Genomic DNA, 22,438 nt, shown 5'->3' on the forward strand with positions numbered 1-22,438 from the left:
CTCCTAAGAGCCCATTTCAGCAGCACGGCCTGCAAAAATCATGCTAGGCACTGACAAAGTCGAGATTTCCAAAGGAATTTAGATCCCTTGGTTACCTCGGCTGGGATTTCTTCAGCGACATAAAAGATGGGAACCATCAAAACGCGTGTACATCTTGTAACCACAAAATCATAGACCTGTAACCCATCTCCTTTCCACCCCCGCATCCTTCCAGCAGTGAGTTGTCTCCTCTCTACCAACTCTGTCTTTCAGACTGGGACTAGAGCTGGTTTGAAGGGCGGGAGGGCAGATGAATTTGTTTTTTCCCCAAAATATTCCAAAATTTCCGAACGTTTCAAGTGAGCCCTTCTCAGAAGCCTGCCTGGTACGTGCTGTCTACGATGCACCGAGCAAACTTGTGACTGATATGCAACACCCCACTGTTATTGCTTATGTCTCTGACCCTGCAAATGGAACTATACATCCGCTTGGGAGCCCCGGTGAAGGGACTCTACGCAGGAGGTTGTCAGCGCAGGATCAGCAATGGGCCCAGTGCCTGGCGATGTTTGCCGGATACAGCGCTGAGTCATGATCGTTTCAGGCTAAAACTGCATGGTAAGAGAACACCACCTACTGACAGGAACTGAAGGATGACTATTAATCTGGATTACCGTAGCACCACAGAAAACCACCCCATTGTGCTCGGTGCTGTACAAACACAGAACAAAAGGACTCACTGGGGCAGAGACTGTCAACAGAGGGGGGAGCACAAGGAAACAATGAGGCATTATTGGGCTGTGGTTTCCGCACTTCAGCAGCCTAACCATTGTCAAGTTGTTTGGAGGCACCCAGGCAGAGAAGAGTTCTGAACGTGATGAGGAGAAGCGTTGGCGGATGTTTATGGGACGCTCCTCCCACGCCGGGGGGAGGGGGAGGCCAAATCCACTGGCCTAGTTTTTCAAGAGTAATTGGTGATCGGTAGCATCTCAGTTTGGGGGGGGCCCACTTGAGATGCCATAAAACGACCTGATTTTCAAAGGGCAGGTGCTCAGCGCTGTCTGAAGACCAGGCCCTTTACCCCATCTCAAGTGGATGATACAAAAAAAATCACTCGTTACTGTGAAACCCTTGGCTGTGTTCTCCTGTGCTCCGATTCAGAGAGGTACAGTACTACCTTCCACTGGGGATACAGAGGAAGCGAAAGCGATGCTTAAAGATCCCCACAGAATCTGTCTGGAAGCAATATTTTATTAGCAGGTCCTGCGACCACCAAATACTTGGCTTCCTTCGCTTTCATCTGACACTAATGTTTATTTTGCTAGGTCTGTCATTAATCTGGAAGCAAATAATAAGCAAATATGGAACTGAAGCCAGAAACAAAGGAATACAAGTCAATTTTCCTGCCATCATTCCATCACTCTGACAAAACGCCAGCAAATATACGGCGGGGAGCCATCCTACAGTGGCTGGGGAGACGAGATGTCTTTAACAGATCTTCTCCATCTATGTGATGCATACTGGATCTGCGTGGGCGAGAGCCTTCAAATTGTGCTTTGCAGCCCTAAAGTAACGCAAGACTGAGTCGAGATGCGGCAGTTGCTAAGGGACTGCAACCAGACGAGCTTTGGGGGAATAACAGGATCATTAGGCATGTAAAATCCCTTTAAAGCAGATAATGCGCAAGGTACCACTGCCATAGGGATAGGAGCCATGGAACAAACACGATAATGCCCTTAGATCCTCCGAGTTTTTGCACAGGGGGCGCACAAGACTGGTGCACTCCGGTGCAAGGGTCAGCCGAGACTGTGGGCAGGCACACACGAGAGTTAGAGGAGGAGGGGGGCAGAAAATTGGCCTATGCTGGTTCATCATTGCGATGAGTACTTTAGCTACCCACTCCCTACTTAGACCTGACTGCTGGACTGGAGCAGCTTGGGGGTCCTGCAGCAAGATGGGATGGGATCTCCTACGCTGCTCCCTGCAGCCAGGCTCAGGCTCCGCCCCAGCGTGGTTCATTTGCTTCAGAACTTTGTGTGGACTCTTTAGCAACAAAACACCAGACTGGACGTTCTGGGGAAGAAACCGATGTTAAGACCAGTCTGACCTAAACAGCACAGGCCAAAGACCGTCATCAAGCGATACCTGCATCCAACCCAATAACAAGACCCCAGATTGGTTTCCTGCTCTCCCACCACACAATGCAAGGACACACACCGTTGAGTCCGGCAGGGGGAGTAGCCGCTGACCTATTCTCTAGCATGCAGCAATGCGCTTGGATAGAGGGTGGATTTCAAACTCTCCTGCGATAGGTTAGGAATTCCTCGAGCATGTCTCCAGCTCCAGAGCGTGGGTTTTGGTGGAGCATCATCTGCTGCAGCCAGTTTTGTGGAGGGGGAAAGCTCAGATGAGAGATTAGACCCACCACATGGCATATGGGAGAGCTATACGGGAGGACATTACTGCTGATAATGCAGCCAGCCAGCCGGCATGGAATCTTGTTTCCCTTCCAAACTCTATCGACAATAATATGCTCTCACAAAGACCGTCCCTCCCCACCCCCTTCCCCGACCTCCACCACATGAAAGTGCTCAGTTTTCTGTTCAGCATTAGGAGGGAATTTTTTTCAGCAGAGTAATATTTACAGAGGGAGAGTGGCGGTTGCTGAGTCCGCTCCGGCTCATGCCCGTCACCAATTCCTTAATATGAAGCAGATGGACGGTTTTGAAAAGTACAGCCAGGGGAAGGAGGAGGAAGCAGCACCAACCCAAGCGCCTCTAAACCCGAACCCTCTAACCGGTCAGAGCGACACTAGCTCTAGTTAAAGACCAAATAAAGTGAGATTCCCCATCCCGTGGGTCAGTCATTACAACCGTACCAGACCAACAGGCTATGCAGAAAGAGAAAAGCTTATCCCTTCCTTGGGATACGACTGCCAACTTTTCACTGGATGCTCTCTAGCCGGGATCTTCTGTCTAATGCCAATCTCAGCACACAAGACCACGAGCTTCTTTATGGGTTGGAAGGAATAAAACTCTGAGCTTTCATCACAAGCATCAAAACCAGCCTCCCCGTTCCATCCAAAGCCCAGCACAGAAATCTAGAGACATGTTCATCACGTTTATTCCCACAGCATCTATAAACCCATCGGGAGGAAAATAAATCCACAGTTTGAGATGTATTGAGTATGAAGTAGAGTTTGCCTCATAAAAAGGTTTGACAGGGAGATTGCTATCTGGCTTTCAAAGGCCTTGTAGTAGAAATGGAAGATCTGTCCCTTAGGCCTGGAACAGGGTTTGAACCTTAAACGTCCAGTGCTAGAAGCGTTGCCCCCTACTACTTGAGCTAAAGGGATTACTCCACTAGCTTGCAACTGCAGTAGGCTGTTATCCCCTTCAGCAGACCAGCCACTAGAGGGAGACAAAGGCCCACACTTCCTTAATGTGCGTTAGACATTGGATAAATGGTTGTTCTGAATGGTGTCACTCTTCCCTCAGTACTGAACCAATACCCCAGCATGGCCATAGGGGTCACTGTGCCATATCATTCAGAGGAGACTGAAATCCTGACCACTCACGGTCATTAAAAATGTCATAGTACTTAAAAAAAATAAATGGTATTCTGGCCAAACTCCATCTCAAGGAATTACATTCTGCTTCCCTAAATCCTCGCTATAGTTTCACAGAGGTATTGTGCTCTTTACTTCCTACCCCATAGTGTTGTGCTGTTAAACACAATGTTCCACCCCAGAGGTGGATGCATTTCCACTGTGGTGAAGTAATACCTATACATCCCCTTTCTCCCCCCACAGAGATGTTCTGGAAAGGGTGTTCGGATCCTCGGATCTCAAGGTGTTACAGAAATGTGAAGTACCGCGGTAAAATTCTGTGAGAACCTCTGGGTTTCCTTTGGTTAATAGTGGTGGTTATGGTAGCATAACTTCTGGCAGCCTGCTGGACTGAAAACCAATTCTTTCACCCTGCTGCTTTCATGCAACAGCTGGAGATGTTCTCGGAAACTCCATGCCTCCCAATTCAATTACCATATTGGCATCCTACTTCTCATCACTCCCAGAGCTCTTATTTATAGCACATGTGAGGCCAAATTTCACCCTCTGATGCATGCAAAGAATTGTCATCGACCTCCAACACAGACACATATATACACCAGAAGCATTTTTTGGTCGCCAGCTCCACTTCTCGATGCTTATCTCATTCGTCACTAAAGCAAAATGCTCTTCTTACATGTTCTTTCCCCCCCCCATAATGATTAGCCATCAAACCAGACTATAATCACAAGGACCTTGTCAATTTACATACCATGATTTTAAAACCTTTACCTCTAACCCCCCAATTCGCTAGTTAGAGTCACAGGGGGAACACATCACTACAGGCTATTTCCTTATTGAATTCAGTCCCTCACCTACCCACCATGATGCACGCACTTACTGAGTTAGAACTGGACAACTGCCAACACCAAATTCGTTTTGCTAGAAAGAAAAATTGCATGGACTTTTGCAAACAAATTCAGAAAAGAACACTTTGCAATTCCGGAGCACCAAGCAAACATTAATGAAGCCTAAAACCACCCCCAATGAAGCCAACAGGAATAATTTGACAAGGGGAAATGGAGGCACGAGGAAGTTAAGTGACTTGCCCAAGTCACAACGAGTCAGTGGCAAAGCCAGGAATAGGATGCACAAATTATTGGGTTCAACACAGGATAAAGTAGATGAAATTCTGTGATCTGTGATATACAGGAGGTAAGACTAAATGGTCTAATAGTCCCTTCTGGCCTTCGTATCTGAGTTCTGACTTCCAAACCACTGCTCCAACCACTAGACCACACAAGCAAGAAATCAAATATGGGGCCTCCACGTTTATACCCTGTTCCTTCCTACTATCAGGGTGATCAGAAGTTCTTTGACTTCCAAACTGGGTTAAGTTCTGAGACTGAAAATAAAGACCAAATTCTATTTTATGGCCTTTTTTAACCGAAGAGTCATCTGAAAACAAGCCCTCTCCTAGCGCTCAATACAGCTGCGTAGGTCATTTTCTATATGTGTTGTACAAGGTGAAAGCTATCGAGGGACAGTTCCCCACAGATGTTAAACACGTAACTTCAGCTGGCTTGTGAAACACTGGCTTCATGCGCTGGCCTCTGACTATGCATTCAAAGGCCACATGGTAACCACAGCCATTACCAATCCATCTGGCTGAGGGCATAAACAAGTGAAATTACAATGATGCATTTGCTGTTTGCAGTACAGCTGAGACCGATACAGGGGCCAGGCGGGTGGAAGTCAAACTTGATTTTATTGCTCCTTTTTACTTTGCACCGTAACCGTCAATGAACGCAAGTTCAACCCAAACCTCAAAACCACCACCACCAGGATTCTTTCCTGTATTTTAAGAGGGGTAACCGGACGTGGTGGCTTACATTTGTCAACGCTGGTTTATTATTGTGCTGGGCTGCACAACCTAGTTTGTTATTGTAGGGTTGCCTCTGAATGGTGAGATGGTGGCACTGAATTTTTTTTTTTTTTTTTTTAAATAATCATCACAGAAGCATTTGCTTTGAGAGAACTTAATGGACTTTGCAAACTAAGAAGAAACTAATTTTTTTGCACTTCAAGAGACATCATCAACTTGAAACAAATATCACAATCCCCTCTGAAAAACTTTTACCTAAATATTTACACCTTAGATTACGCTAAACAAATGAGATCAGAAAATCTCTTTTTGTTTACTCTGCATTTGCCAGCATTTTATTGCCAGCTTCGCTCCTTCCCGGGGACCAGTTGGGCTCCCTGTCCCAAGCCCAGCACCGAGACATTATTCGCATGCACCTTGATGGGTGAACTCCCTTTCCCAGGCACCATGAGAGGGCATCTCCAAAGACCAACAGCAGCAGCAAAGCGAACACTGAAGAGGCAAAAGGAAGATGCATGGCCGGGGAGGTGTATGGGAGCAGGCGTATGTTCAATGAGATCGCTCCTTAGCCTGCCCTAAAGACCCTTCTAAACATCAGTAAGGGAGCAGGAATCCCTCAGGAAATTAGTCAATTAAAAATAATAATTGAAGTTGATTGTCCCTTTAATAACAAGGCTCTTACAACACTTTCTCCCTCTGCATCTCCTCTGTCCGCAGAACCCAAATTCCGAGGACCGTACTTAATCGTTCCCATACAGATACCATGGCACTTGTTCAGACATAAGAGTGCACAGCTGGCGCCGAGACAGCTGCTGCAGATGCTGCTTCATTTATTCACTCAGTCGAGAGCCTTCAGACAAAAGGCCCCACTGTATTTAAATGCAAAGTAGCCTGGTCACCCGGCTCCGGAAACGGGGCAATAAGCCAGAGCCGGGATTGATCCTGAGAGGTGCCGAGCACCTGAATTCCAAGAGGGTTGCCCCGAGAGCTGCAGACACTCGGGTCCAGACCTGGGAAAGCTTTCACTGTGCGTGGGTAGGACCCTGGCCACCATGGCAGCCAGCGTGGATTCACACGTGATCACCATGTCTGAATTTAGGAGAGTGGAGAACAGCTCCCAACCAGGAGGCATAGCAGGAAGGTCTCCCACGCTGATCCCTGTCATCCAGGGCTGTCACCATGCCTGTCCTGGGCGTCACTAATGGCAAAGCCGTGCACTGCGTGCTGTCAAACGCTGCCATGGAGAACACTCTGGAGATTGTGCCAAAGAGAACAAGAGCAGAGACAGAACTCTGGGGTCCCGGCCACTCAGCGAACCCTCCACCTTGTTCCGCCTGTCCACACACCGAGGGGTCTCACGGAACATGCACGGGGACCAGCAGCTCGGCCTAACTCTGGCTGGATCCTGACTCAGTGCATGGACCTGAGCAAGTCACAAAGAGCCTAAGCATATTCGGGGTTAATTCCCACTGAAACCAATGGGCATTCGGCACTGAACTGGCTTTGGTGCTTCTCAAACCCCACCAGACATCTAGCCGCATCTTTAGCGCCTAAACATCTTTGACAATGGGCCTAATTTTCAGAGTTGCTAAGCACCCACCACACCAGTTAAAGCCTGAGAGAGCTTTGGGGGATCGGGACCTTTAAACCAAGCTTCCTAATGTGTCTCACCGTTCACCCCCACTGTGATAAAAATGGCTGCCTCTTTGGGGTGCTGCAGAAATGGACTAGGCTGTGGGTGTCCTGTGCTTTAGGGGTGACCTTGCTGTGTGTATTGCTATTAAGGCTGGCTCAGCACCCTCACAAAAGGACATGACCCTGCGTGGTATTTTGTACCCTGATTTGGGGATTCTCCCACACGGACTGGAGAAATCAAAGTGGCATTAAAAAAAACCCAAAAAAATAAATCCTCAACAAATGACCACCCACGCAAAAATCTCAGAGCCGGCACAATTTACAGCCAGGGTTGGCGCAGTCCCCCAATGTCGGACGACTGGATTTTCTATCCTGCAATGCTGAGATCAGATGCAACTGTGATGTCAGCCCCCAAATCCCAGGCCTTGCTGTGTCGGCATTTGCGTCGGGCCCTGCTATACAAAAGAGGAGATTAGGATTTAAAGCAAACAGGGAGGCTGGGGGGGGGGGGGGAAGAGGCGCTTTACAATAATGTTGCTATGCTTAACAACAATCCTTTCACAGGGTCCATTGGGGATTTGTTTTTTGTCCTGAGCCCGTTGGCTCTGGCAGGAAAATATTTGCCTTCATAAGCGTCCCTTTGTTTAATTTCACGCCAGCAGACAGCAGGTGGGTTGTGGCGACATGTGATGGAGCAGGCCACGTAAGCACCATGAATGGGCATCTTACATCAAGGATCTATCATTCAGGTCTCAGGCACTGACCCAACTACCTGCTTTCCTTAATGCCAATTTGGACTGTAAAGCACTTACGTAGATTATTATTTACGGTAGCGCCTACGGACCAGGCGAGATGGGGACCTCATGGTACTAGGTGCTGTACTAACAAAGAGATCATCCCAGCCCCCAAAGAGTTTACAGTCGAAATAGACAAGACAGATAGTGGGTATGGCATAGAGCTAGAGCATACAAGCAAAGTGATGGTTTGCAAACAACATGTTGGTGCCCCAATTTGGGAGAAAGTGACAAAGAGTCCTCTGGCACCTTATAGACTAATAGACGCATTGGAGCATAAGCTTTCGTGGGTGAATTCCCACTTCGTCATGAAAGCTTATGCTCCAATATGTCGGTCAGTCTATAAGGTGCCACAGGACTCTTTGTCACAATTTGGAAGGGTTTTTTTTGGTTGTTTTTCACAAAGCATTCAAAACAATAAAAAAAAAGATAGATGTAAACATCGCTCTTAGAGTTCACTCAATAATCACTGAAATGCATCCACCTCGGAGGAGGACTATAGCACTATTAACAGCTCACAGTAACAGCACACAACAGTTTAGGAAGGAAACAAAGGAACATTAAATCCACCCAATACTTTAGAAACACAGAAAATATACATACAATATAGCTCATGAATTGCTTATATAATACATGCAACTTCCCGACAAAAGCTTTTGGTTTAATTATCATATTTTTCCCAGCAGCAAGGTCTGTGGGAGCAGGTGTTTCGACCTGGGTTTTGTCCAAACGAAGCTGATTTTATGAGAACTGCTTTTATGAAGAGCTAAATTCGACGACATGAGCAATCTGCAGCTTTCTGTGAAGTTACAGTCGTAGCATCATTGGTTGACCATGCCCTGAATGTAGCAACTACAAGAGCCGGATCCCCTCATTTCAACCCTTAGAGGGTTCTCCACAAAGTACCATTATTGTGATATGATGAGACTGCCCGACTGCCAAACGGTACTGGTGGGACAGGGGAGACTGTGTGTGTGTCTGTCTGTCTGTGTGTGTGTGGACGCGGGTGGGGAGCTTGCCGAGATGTTTAAGACAGCCAGACCCATTCTGTGGATAAACACGAGGGAGCTCATCGCACCTTCGCCAGCAATCGCAGAGAAAGATTTTGTCCCTCCACCAAACTCACCTGATTGGTTCGGGCTTCAAGTGGTAATTGAGGGCGGAGACAATAACGCTTTCAGGGAAAGGCGGCTTCCCGACGCCTCTCTGGACGTCGAGGTGAGCGGAGTTGCAGAGGGCATGGACGCCGGTGTCTGTTCGGCTGGAGACGTAGAACTTGATGGGAGTGACGGGTCTGAGATTCTGTGCCGCCCGCTGCAATCCAACAGAAGGGACAGTGAGCAAGGGATTCGCAAGGAGGCATTACGACACAACGCCATGTTCTTTGGCTCTCCCACGTGCCCTCTCCTGCACCACGGCAATCAACGGGAGCAGAAGCGAGGCATGTTTATAGGCCTGGTCCCACTGAAGTGATCTGACCTTTGCTCTGGTAGAGCACCAATCGCACACATTTAACGCGAGCATGTGCAGCAAACGGAACTTCCTCCATCTGTTCATCTGCTTCTTCCTTTGAAACTTCTTTTATACAGTTACACACCAGGGAAAAGAGAACTCCCCGCTCCAAGCCCTCTACACATTCACCATGACTCAGTGCTAAGTACTGGCCTCCGATCGTTTGAGCTGGAAACAAAACCAGCCAGCTCTGTTACTGGCAAATATTTAATAATGTTTTCCCGGTTCTCATCAAGGGATCCATTCTGCAAGGGGCTGGGGTCCATCAGCTTTCAAGGACATCAACAGGAGTCCAATTCAGAGGCCTCAGCCCCTTGCAGAAAGCAGACCAGTGGGTGCTTTCGTTTCTTTGAGGCCAACAACAAAACAAAACCCAATTTTCAAACACGACGGGGTGATTTTGGGGGCCCAGTTTCAGACACTTTAAAGGGGCCTGATTTTCACACAGTATGGCGCATTTGCCCTCTGAGAATCAGGCCCCTTTAAAAGACACCTTAGGCTGGACACCCAAAGATGGAGGCACTCAAAATCCCTAATCCCCACTGTAGATGTAGGCCGTTGCTTTTCATACAATTGTCATCAGGGAAGAAGGAAATCACATACAACAGATGTTAGTCACAATGCTTAATGCACGACTGGAAGGTGCCCAGACACTGTGGTGACGAGGATGGTATAAAAACCTAGACAGAACAGAAGATAGAAGAGGAGGTTGGCTGGTTGTTTTGTAAAGGTTGGTTCTGCTTTGAGCAGGGGATTGGACTAGATGACCTCCTGAGGTCTCTTCCAACCCTAATATTTTTCTATGATTCTAAAGTGACTTCCCCTTTAGGGTGACCCAGATTCTAAATCCAGTTTTCCACCAAGATATGGCTGTCTCAGATTTTCCCTAGCCCTGGTCACTCTTTCCACCTTGCCATATGGATTGACTGAGCAGAGATGACATTTAGCAGAGTGGCAGGTCAGGTGGGCAAATCCATTCCCCTTCTCGGTGACCCTTACAAACTGAGGCAAGACAACCGTTTGCATTTTAAGTCACAGCTTAGACATGACATTTAGTCGATGCACCCAGCGTTTAAGTGCAACCCAGCAGCTTATCCTGTGATTGGTGAGTAACTGCATTTACAGTGATTTACCACCGGTTCTCATTTGCGGACCCCTAAAACATTTCGAATGGAGGTGCAGACCCCTTTGGAAATCTTAGACATAGTCTGTGGACCATCAGCGGTCCGCAGACCAGAGGCTTTCTTACAATGCTATTGATCTTAGCCTGACTCTATGCACACACACTTAAAAGAACATGGAAGCCATTCACTCAAGAGACACATCAGCAGCACCTAGGGACCAATCCAACACCCCTGCAGTTTTGACACCAGACTTTAGCAGGTGCAGGGTTCACCCTTTCATTTTCAGAGCAGACCCCAGCTGAATAAAATATCTCAAGCCAAAGATTCCTCCCACCCATAAAGGGAGCAATAGGCTTCCATCAATTATATTAAGATCAGAGGAGGGGCCAGCAGATCAGACTAACAGTAACACAGCACCTAGCTCATGCATTTCATTAGTCTCAGGAATAGATGATATCGCCCAAGGATCAAGGCACTTCCCCATTAATACGCACATGTAGCGTTGGAGCTGATGCAAGGACATACACGCAGGGATATGAGTGACGGGATAAACCATATGGACTCAAGTCACACCCTTCTATTCATTGGTCACATATGTTACTATGACACAGAATTGGGCTGCTCCTGTTTAAAAATACTGCCTCTCTTTCCCAGTGAGAGTCATCTTAGCATTGATGCGATGTCCTGCTAACACGACTGGGATGTTAGTCACAGCAAGACTAAAATTAAAATGACTACGGGCAATATATTATTTATAGAGCGAGGGGACTGTATTTTACTAGTGCCACCATACCACCCTTGAATCACACCGCAGCTGTGAAGTGAGATGGGGGGGGGGGTAGGAAAGGGGGACGACGGGACAGTTAAAAATTACACCCAATAATACTAAAAATCACCATTTTTAAACCAAGGGTAGCGGAAGTACTTTAATATCTGCAAGGTTCTGCACCACAGCACAGCTTCCACAGTGAATTAAACACCTTTTGAAAGGGATTTCAGTTCCCATTCCCCACCACTCTCCTCCCCAACAGCTGTTCCCCCACCCCCCTTGCCCCATAACTAAGGGCTGGAAAAAACAAACAGGTGTGATATCTTTACTGCCCCCCTACTGGGAAAGTAAAGAAAAACCCCGATTAATGTGGTGTCCTCTAATGCAGCTAATTAGGCGTGTCTGCGCGCACGAGCTAGGCCGAATTACGTTTTCTTAAAAACCCTAGAGAAGACAGGGCAGGTTTTATTTTAACACGTGAGTGGGTAGGAGCCTAGGGTTCACCAGGACTGACTTTACACATTTTAAAACACAACTTGCCCCGTCTACACTCAAGTTTTCAAAGCACGTTCGCGATCTCATTGTGCAAGCACCCCTTTCAGCCTCATGTTCACCGGCCCCTAGGGAGAGACTAAGGCAGTTAGCCAGAGTGGTTAGGACGGAGAGAGATCAGAAAGATGGGCTGAAAAAGAAATAAAGGAGAAACCCAGATTAATGGCTAGCATTGGCTCTCACTCCTCGCCCCCTCCGTCCGCGCCCCCCCCCCAAGGAAAGCAAGCAGTGATCTTTATTAGATTTCAATTTGGTACCGAGAGTCAATAAAGTTTTAACCGCTCACTCGGAAATACCTTCCAGACTCCTGCTATTTCTAAGAGTCCAGAATCCTCTCTGCTAAAACGTACCATTATAAAAGGATGGGGAGGAGCGCAACAATGTAACTGAACTGCAGGGGGAAGGCCTGGGAACCAGAACACACCCAACCCGAGCCTTTTCTTGGAGCTCACATGTGGTTACAATTAACATTGAAAAATCTTTATTTATTACCCTTTAGCAGAGAGGAGCAGACAGAAATTAAACAGTTTTCTTTAGCAGACCTTGACATGTGGCTCAGCGACTTATGGTAAAGCTGAGGTTGCATTTATAGAGCAAACTTGCAGGAAGACGTGTTTGGGTTTAGCAGATTTTGTCAGGCATAGGAGAAGCGCAGCAGATCCATCCTTGGGAAACAGGGCTAGAGCCTGGGAAACACCCTGCTTGGCTTGGTATGGATTTGTGTCCATTTGGGCTCAGGACTCAGCGGGATCCCCACACCCACCCCATCCCTTCTCCAGCCCCTTTCAAGCCTGTGTCTGAACAGCACTGGAAGGTACTGCAGTGAGAGCCATGCGCTGAGGTTTGGCTCTCACCTCTCTTCCTGGGAGAAAGTCTCTCTTTTTGGAGAATAGACTGGAAAAGAAGCGTGGACCGTAGGATCGATCCAAGCAGGACTGACTGACTGACTGGCACATGGGGAACAATGAACCCACAGAGAGCCACAACTGGACGATGGGGACAAAGAAAAGCTATTTGCACAGCTGCCTCCATCCAGCAGGCGTCCTTCCCATGCAGAACTCTCTGGAGAGGAAACTGAAGGATCTATGTGCTGAACATTCAAGGAATAACCAACAACAAAACCGGAGCTATTAAAAGCTATTTTCCCTCCAGCCCAGCGGCCACGTGGTCTTTAAGAGATATTACAAGTGACTCCTGCACCAGATTCCTTTTTAATAGCTCAGTGGAAGCACGTCCTAATTAATCTCCCCAATGCGGAGCATTGCTGAACTGCTGACCCCGGTTGCAAGCAACTCACAAATGACCCCTTCACTTATGAGAGTGTCCCATAATTGGACCATCCAGATGTCCTTTGAGCCTATATGCAGCTGGTGGTTTGTTTCCCCCTGATTCCCACAACGCTAATCTGCTAATATCACCCGTACTGAATTATGAAAAGATGCATTATTTACTCTTCAGTAATTTCAGGGAAAAGCCTGATGACAAAATAAAATCACTTTGGACCTGCATAGTGCTTTTCATCGGAGGAACTCACCCCGGCATTACTGATATTAATTAAGCCTCCCAAATACCTCCCCTGGGTATTATCTCAGAGATGCAAATGAGGAAACTGAGGCAGAAGGATTAAGCGACTTGCCCAAGGTCACCCAGCAAGTGGCTGGTACAGGTGGGACTAGAGTCTAGGATTGTGGGGTCTCCTCTCCCTTGTGCTGTTTTCACACCAGTGTAACTCTGCTGACTTGAATGGACTTACTCCTGGTCACTCCAGTGCAAACGAGAGGAGGTTCAGGCCTTAGAAGTCCCCAGGTGCTGGTTCTTAGCCCACATTGCTTCCAAGTGTCCTCACTTTAGCAGATGTTCATTTCATTTGATGGCTTGACACATGCTGGAGGTGCCTCATTTACCTAGATCCAGTCATCTTTCTATTGGACTTTGCTTTCTGGTGTGCAGTCTCTCCAGCCAACAGTATTCCTTGAGCTGGGATACACATCCAAGGGTTTCACTTTACCCTGAATTCCTGCCTACGCTGTGATGCATGAAAAGAACCACTTGCAGTTAGCTGGGCTGTTCTTCTCACAGGTCATTCGCTAAGCGTTTCCACATTTAGAACCGCATGAAAACGTCCACTCAAGTGCCAGAATGATATGGATCCACATCCCATATTGCTATTATTCTTCTGGGGCCCATCCTCCCCTCAGTCCACACACCTGCGAACCGCAAGGATCCCATCTACTTCCACGGAAACTGGGTTCGGTCCCAACTTAGAAGCTCTGGCACAAGGGCCACAAGCCAAGGCTGAGCTGAGAGATTTGCAGAGGGAGGGAATAAAGTCCTAGTGTGGGGGAGAAGGGGGAAGCTCTGGAACCCTACCTGTAAATCCTTTTTTTTTTTTTTTTTTAAAACAACAATGAACCTTGCACCGTTCAATGCAATCTTGTGCCTTGGAAATGCAAGAAAAATTCTCCAATTTCCCAATCCAACTCCCATTCAAATCAATGGGACTGACTTCAGTGGGAGCTGGGCCCTTAAAGTATCCTGAAGAGCCAGGGAATAACAGGAATCCCCGGTAGGTCCAGCGGTATCCAGAGAAGAGGGACAGAGTCCTGCAGAGCCAGGGAAATCTCGGCTCCTGTTTGAACTCTTGAACGCAGAAGAGGAACCAGAGAGACATCACCTGTAGTGCTGCAGCCTATAGAAAGAGTTGGTTTTCAGCTCTCTGACCCAGGTCCAATTGCCCTTTAAAGGTTAAAACAGACATTGAGGGTGGCTCTACACAGCCCATGGAAGCAAGCGCTCCCAGCCCGGCTTCAGAGACGGGCTAGCAGGACACGGCTCTGAAGTTGGGTCTTGGGCTGGGGCTCGTGCTCTGAAGCCTTCAGGGTAGGGTGGCAGTCTACGTACTTGGGGATGGGAGGGGCTGACTGACTACAGACCCAAAGAAGGGAGGCCCAGTCCAATAAGTCTGAGAACCACTGAGCTGGGGAAGCAGTTAGAAAAACTCCCTGGTAAGCTTGTTACATGAGGTCTCTCAGCTCTATCCCGGACATCAGAAGTCACCCAGCCACGATACCTGCCTAACTGCGATGCTTGATGTATTGGACCCACAGAGACAGCAGAAACTCTGGCTGCAGGGCCAAATTCTATCGGCGACAATGGTGCAGCTCTCCTGATTCCAGTGACGTTTCCCCTCAGTTACACTGGGGTAAGCCCAGGGCCGGCTCCAGGCACCAGCCCAGCAAGCAGGTGCTTGGGGCGGCCAAAGGAGAGGGGCGGCACGTCGGGCTCTTCAGGGGCAATTCCGCGGCGGGTCCCTCACTCTCGGAGCGAAGGACCAGCTGCCGAATTGCCGCCAAAGATTGAAGCGGGCGCGGTTAGGGTGACCAGATAGCAAGCGTGAAAAATCGGGACGGGGGTGGGGGTTAATAGGAGCCTATATAAGAAAAAGCCCCAAATATCAGGACTGTCCCTATAAAATCGAGACATCTGGTCACCCTAGGCGCGGCAGAGCTGATCGCAATCGCGGCTTCTTTTTTTTTGTTTGCTTCTGCTTGGGGTGGTGAAAACCCTGGAGCCAGCCCTGGGTAAGCCCTGCAAAAACAACACTTCGCACCTCCCTGGAGGTCCCTTCAGCGCGTTGCAAACTAATGACATCCCTGTGAGATCGGAGAATAGCATTCACCCCCCGGGGAACACACTGACGGTGAAGTGACCTGCCCAAAGCCAGACAGATAATGAATGGCAGCACCCTGAGAAAATCTGAGCTCCCTGAATCTTGCTGTGCGCTCTAACCACTGGACAACGCTTCCTCTCTGACTGTGCCGTATTAGAGAGAAGGGAAATGCATGCTTTCAAATGGGTTTTAAAGGTCAAAACAGAAGCACTAGGGCAAACTGCATGTGGAAGAGAATTCCATCAAGAAGGCACCAGATGTGCAGAGACCCCACGTGCTGCGCTGGCTCACAGCCGTCTACTGAGGCATGAGGGTACATTTTAAAATTAGTGGGCCTGATCCTCTTCTGGTATATCTCAGCACAGCCTCATGGACTTAGACAGTGCTACACCGATTCACACCAGCCGAGGATCTGGCCCGGTACTTAGTGTGATGGATGCAAGTTCTTGCGGCAGCAAGGAGAGTACAGTAGAGACATTCACTAGGTCTAAAAGCCAGTCGCCCACATCGCTGGAGGAGCAATCCAACTCAAACAGGGACAACAGATGACTCATTCCTGTGTCTACCTTCTTTTCTTTGGAGTTTGTTCTGAAACAGCCTCACGCGGCCCTTGGCTGCTCTGATCCCCGCTCCCCCTTGCATGGGAAATAGTATCTGGATATAGCACAAAGCTGCTGGCCAAAGCAGAGCTTTGTGCAGGAAGATTTGTTCTGGGCAGCATTCATCAGCACACTCGGGAGACGATTCAAACCAAACAGCAAGCACCACACTGCACATAAATTCAGGGAGAAAAATACAACGAAGAAGCAACATACACCAGCTCAGGGCTGGGGGTTCTGTTTTCTTGGGAGTGTATAAATTGGATTTGTGTTTGTTGCATTTTAGAGGAGATCAAACTGGGTGCAGTTTACTAGCTGTAGCACTAAACGGGCTTGATTCTGCAAATCCTAACAGTGCTTCCTTATGCAAGTAATCCCACCCAAGTCCAGGTGCTCACTTGCATGAGTAACAGCTACTCATTTGAGTAAGGGGGTTAAAAGCTTTGATGCTGAAGGTTTGTCCCTCTAAATTGCACTTATGGTGGGGTTACCTGTGTGTAAGGGCTGCAGGATCGGATCCTATATATCTTGTCAATATTAATAAAGAAATAACAAGAGAAATGGCCCAGCCACAGTGTTCAGATCTAGATAAGTCGGGGGGAGGGGGGGAATGCTTAGATCTGGGTTCTAGGTTTGCTCCCGTCCCTAGAAATGATACGAGTTTTTAAGGGGTGCAGACTAAATAAATATTCACCAAGAAAGAAAGTTTTAATCTTCTGGGGGGAAAAAGCTAAACATATTAAATCATCCTCTATCTCTGTATGCTTAGTCCGCAAAACTGATCCATCTCTCTGCTTCATGCAGGTAGTCTCTGAACACGAACAAATCTGTGGCTACAGGATTGTCACTATGGTGCATGCCGTGACCACTTGTGAACGTCATGGTGACAGCGGGGATAGACTCAAAACCTCCTGCTCCAAAGGACCAGTCCCCAGCTACTTGAGATAAGGAGAATCTTGGTTAGCAGTATAGGATCTATGGCGCACAGTTGAGCAGTTTTGATTCCATCCAGGAGAGGGCAGTCGTAAACATGTTTACACTAACATGCCTATGTGGTGCTCTCTAGGAGAGCACTTCACCACCATCCAGCCCCGAAGGAGTCTAAGGCACAGTTTGGCAACCTAGACCACATACGTGCAAACTGTAGGGCTCTACGATAGCTCTCCCAATGAATGGGGCTAGTCTAGCTGGAGCCGCAGATGTTAGAATGTCCCCCAGCTTGTGAGATTTTTTCCCAGCCTCCTCCAGGTGGCTATCAAGAGCTATAACCATCCTCCGCAACAACTCCAGAGGAGTCTGAGAATCACCCCGAGGTGGAGAACCAGGTTGCGCCACAATTGCCTCATCTGGAGATGAGGAAGAGGATGCTAACGGCACCAGGGGCTGGTCCAGTTCCTTCTCCTCTTGCAGCTGCTCATGAAAGGGAACCCAACTCTGCTTCGTACCAACACTACGGTGCTTGTGGTGACCATTCTCCTCATGCCCAGCACATGGAGCCGGCTGAAATGGCTGCAGGGATGCTCTTGACTTGGGGGGGACCCCAAGGTTCCCAAAGGGCCACAGGTACAACCCTGGACCCAGCTATGCCTAGCCCAAAGGTCCCGCCTGTAAGCTTCCTGCTGGCGCTGGGGTGGAATCCAGGGCGGGCAGGTGGCATATCCCTCCTGATGGGACTGGCTAGGTTGGGTACACAGGAACCCACTTCAGAGTCCAATAAGTAGGAAGCTTCTTCTCGAGACCTCGGCAGCACCGTACCCATCAGTGCCAGAGAAGGAGCCTCAAACTCTGAAGAAAGGGCAGCCAAAGATATGATGTGTGGCTTTCCCCTAGACCAGGGATCGGCAACCTTTGGCACGTGGCCCATCAGAGAAAGCCGCTGGCGGGCCGGGGTGGTTTGTTTACCTGCAGCGTCCAGAGGTTCGGCCGATTGCAGCTCCCATTGGCCTGGAACGGTGAACCACAGCCAGTGGGAGCTGCGATCAGCTGAACCTGCAGACGCTGCAGGTAAACAGACCGTCCCGGCCCGCCAGCAGCTTTCCCTGACGGGCCACGGGCCAAAGGTTGCCGATCCCTACCCTAGACAGTATCGGCCTCACTGGTACTCTAACAGCCACATCCGGTGGAGCTGCTCAGAGCGGAGGTGAAGGTGCTGGAGGAGGTATCTTGAGCCCCGGTGCCAGGCGAGTTTCTTGAAGTGCTGGTGACGGTGGCTCCAGAAGGTTCAACAACTCTCTCAACGACTCAGGAGGAGACAGCCCCGGGTAGACGCTCTGCAGCGCAAGGAGATGCTGATGAAGGTGCTTCAGGAGCCAGTCTCAACAGGCCCGCAGCAACTCCCTTGCTTAGCAGTGTGTTCTGGGGACTGCCTCCTCTCTGAACACCCTCCTGAGTCTCTGGAAGAGCTCATCCTCCTCGAGTCTTTTGATGACGCCTCTTTATTGGTACCAGTGATGCTGATCTGCCTCTTCCTCCCAGTAGCACCGAAGGTGCAGTGCTGACGGACGCCAAGGTGCTCGGTACCCAGAGCAAGGCAGAAGGCTCGGATGGAGGCCGAAGTGCTGATTCCATCAGCAAATATTTTAACCTGGTTGCTCTGCCTTTTAAGCACTTAAGGTGGCTGGGGTGAGGGTCACTACTACAAGAGTGGCAGGCATTGAAACCCGGAGAGCACAGCACTTCTCCAATACCAGTCCTCAAGCTGGGTGCCAGAGCCACACAAAACAAGTTTTTACCCTAACAAACTAACTAGCTACTAAAGGACACTAATAATATCCGGGCACTAGATACAGGTATTGAGAAAAGACTTGTAGAAGCAAGGACAGGGAGCTCCAACAACCATCACGGGCAGAAGGAACTGAAGGAGACCTGGGGTGGCTCAGCCCTTTATGCCTGCACCATGTGCACAAGACAGAAAAGGGCGCTCGGGCCACCCTGACCGGCCCTGCTAAGGGTAAAAACTCTCCGATAACCATGCACTGGAATGCACCAACACCGACAGTGGAACGGACACGTGCAATCGCTCGAAGAACATCATGTCCTTCGGAGTTCAAGGTTGCAAGAAGGTGGAGCAAAGGGGACAAATTCCTACAGACTCCAGAAGTTTTCCATTAATGTTCCTTTAAGACATCCCATGTGGTTCTCATAAATGCAACCCGACTCAGCAGTGCCCGACATCAATCCAACCACATGAAAGGAACGAGCATATCCATGAATTGGCCAGCGTGCAGCTGAGGAGATCAAAATGCCGATGCCATGAAATGACAATACCAAATATGTTGATCTAACTTTTTCTCCCCACCCCTCCTTTTTTTTTTTTTTTTTAATTGCCCATTCTACCCATTCGCTTGTTAAAACAAAATGTTGCTCACTCAAATGTTGCAAAACAACTGCTGAGCTCATCCAATGCCCCAAGCATGGGGCAGGGAGGGAAAGCAGTGCTATGCTACGCAGAGGACAGGGTAAATGGGATACACGGCCTTTTGGACTCTCTGTCTTTCCAGCTCTGTGTAACATTCACGCAGCATTCCAGATACATCTCTGGAGATGGGTGGGTGCTTTATAAATCAATGAGCAATATGAATAAATGTTGCAGAGATCTCCAATTAGAGTTATGATTCTTAGCCCCTAGGCAGCACTTTCCCTCCATAGATCTCAGAGCTCTCGGCCAACGGATGAGAGAATTATTATCCTCAGTTTGCAAATGGGTAACCCAAGGCACTAAGATTAGGTGACTTGCTTAAGGTCATGTAGCAGGTGGGTGGCAAAGCGGAGCATAAAACCCGAGTCTCCCAATTCCCAGACCAGTGCCTCAGCAGTCGGACGGCTCTAACTCCCACCACCAGAATTACAGACAGCCCTCGGCTACCACAGCAGTGAGTGCCGAATGAATGCCAACACGGGCCATCAAAAACAAGCATGGCAAATACACAGATGCAGAGTCTTCTAAGGACCATTGCACCAGTCAGTCAGAGTGACCGCGAGTGATGGCATCGCGCCAGGCATCGCGCAGTCACGTTCCCAGATCTGGCTCAGTCCTACACATCCATGACTCTCTGGGGCAGCCAGCCAGAAGGCCTGGGTGTCTGGGTGTGGGGAGGTCCAGATGCTGGAGGAGTGGGGTGGCAATCCAGGTGCAGCTGGTTGGGGCTCGGTGGGGTGGGGATCCAGGTGACTCATTGGGGTGGTCCAAGTGCAGGGGGAGTGGGGCTCCTCAGTGCAGTTCTGGGTACAGCAGGTGTGAGGCTCAACGGGAGGGTCTGGGTATGAGGGGGTTTGGATGCATGGCGGTTGGGGGAGACACTCCCTGTACAGAGATCCTTCCCCATGCAGCTGAGGAGCAATGGGTGCAGGAAGTGGGGGGCCGGAGGAGTTTGCAGAGCTTCCTTCAGCTGGGGGAAAAATCTGGGTGTGGGTCTGACCCGGCCCTGTATACCGTTCAAGGGAAGAGGTAGTCCTGTCCTCCCCAGCCCAGCCAGGACTAGCAGCTGAGCCCGGCGCAGGGTAGAAGCCACCAGCCGGGTCTTCCCCAGTCCCGCCCCCTGCCCTCCAGCAATTTACCTCTCTGCCGGCTGCCATGGGCACCCGAAACGTACTGCTGGGGAGGGTCACATGACCACTCTTGTGGCTTCCCTTTGCTTTCCTATCAGAAAGTCATTTTGGGGGGGAAGGGGATACAAAGAAATCTGCGGGGAACATAAATTCTGCGCATGCGTAATGGCGCATCATTCCCCCAAGAGTAATCTGACCCATCACTGACATGCAGGTGTCTCTGACAGCTCTGAAAAATGTCAGCTGTTTAAGAGCACATAGAAAGACAATACAACAGTTCGTCCAGAAAGCAAAGAATACTGCTTGTTAGCTGAAGCGGCAAGAGTAATGTTTTTTTTTAGGTAGGCATTACTTAACCTAGCTCAAACTTAACCAGGACATCAAGGTCTACAATTCTACCCGTGCAAAACGTGAAGAGTGATCTTTAATGGCCACAAGTCATTCTTTTCAGCGACCATAGACGTTTACTATTTCATCTTAAAAGGACAGCACCTCCAAAAGTGTATCACCACCTGACACCATGTTGGGGCACTGATTCGGTGCTAAGGGTTCACACCATCTATTAAACTGCACACAGCTCCCTCCTGCACACCCCTCCCAAACATACACACGCCTCCAAAGAGGAAAAGCAGAGCAAGCGCTAAGACTATGCCAGAGACATGCACACTGTCCTTAAAACCCAGAGGTGATAAGAAAACATGCTGCTCTAAGAATACTACGCTCAGATACTATGGGGAGGGAAGCCATCATATAGAACCTAGATTGGCTAGAATAAAACATATGGTTTAATCTCTGCTTCTGGCAAGCCTAAACCCAGCCCAGAAACATGCCAGAGGATAATCTTTCCAGAAGTAAAGCTTATGAGAACCATACATCATTTCTGTTGCTTCAGAAGTGACTAGAAACAGTGGTGTGAGTGTCTCATTCTGGATAGCAGTCAGCTGCAGCACAAGGTGCCTGGATTGTAACCTCTCTGACAGCTCAAATCTCATCTCTTACACAAAAAGGCATGTGTTTCACTTTAGCTTATAACTTACCCCGACTGCAAGAAGTAAATTAAGACAGCAGAGTCTCCTTTTAATTACAGCCACTCGTGGGGACAGGGGAATCACTGGCAGTGTTCAGAGATGTGCCACTCAATACAGAATTGTAATTAACTTAGCATTACATTACAAAAATGCCTAGATGTGCAGAGCATTAATTCTGCAACCTGTACTAGTGCCCCACTTTCTACTGGCTGACATAGGAACAGGTCTTTTTTCACTGCTACTGCACAGTTAGGGCCCAATCCTGTTAACAATTGATACAGAGAGAAGTCCTGACCACCGTGGGAAGTCTCCTGGAAGTTAATGGAACAATTCAGACGCTACTCACAGTGTTTGTAGGATCAAACCCATATCCAGTGTATTAAAGGGATACTTTCAGGTTAGAAATCATTTAAAAACCCCACAAGGTTTCTTTATATGTGTTCATAGTTATATCCGAGAGCATTAAAACCGGAGAGAACTTTTAATGGCAAATTTCCTTCTTCAGTTTTTGCATTTCTTGTCATCTTGACAATGAAAATGAACTAGCCAATTTCACTCTTGTTTACATGCAGCGTTGCTGGAGCTGTGCTGATCCCAGGATATTAAAGAGACCAGGTGCGTGAGGTAAATCTTTTATTGGACTAACATCTGTTGATGCGAGAGATTTACAGAGCAAAGAACTCTACGTAAGCTTCTCTCTTTCACCCATAGAAGTTGTACCAGAAAGAGATATTACCTCTCCCGCCTTGTCTCACTTTTGTTTACAGTTTCTAGTCAGTTTCACCTTTGGGTGTCCCAC

At 48.6% G+C, this 22,438-nt stretch overlaps 1 protein-coding gene across 3 annotated transcripts in view; it reads right to left on the bottom strand.

Annotated features, from left to right (window-relative positions):
• Nucleotides 1-22,438, bottom strand: part of PUSL1 (pseudouridine synthase like 1) — a 74,511-nt gene that overhangs the window by 46,073 nt on the left and 6,000 nt on the right. For all 3 annotated transcript variants that reach the window (XM_034753457.1, XM_034753458.1, XM_034753456.1), the window contains exon 3: nucleotides 8,964-9,151. In XM_034753457.1, the coding sequence (XP_034609348.1) occupies nucleotides 8,964-9,151 (188 nt within the window). The remainder of the gene's footprint in view (nucleotides 1-8,963; nucleotides 9,152-22,438) is intronic.

This window comes from Trachemys scripta, chromosome 19 (genome assembly GCF_013100865.1).
Source record: "Trachemys scripta elegans isolate TJP31775 chromosome 19, CAS_Tse_1.0, whole genome shotgun sequence".
Classification (NCBI taxonomy): Eukaryota; Metazoa; Chordata; order Testudines; family Emydidae; genus Trachemys; species Trachemys scripta.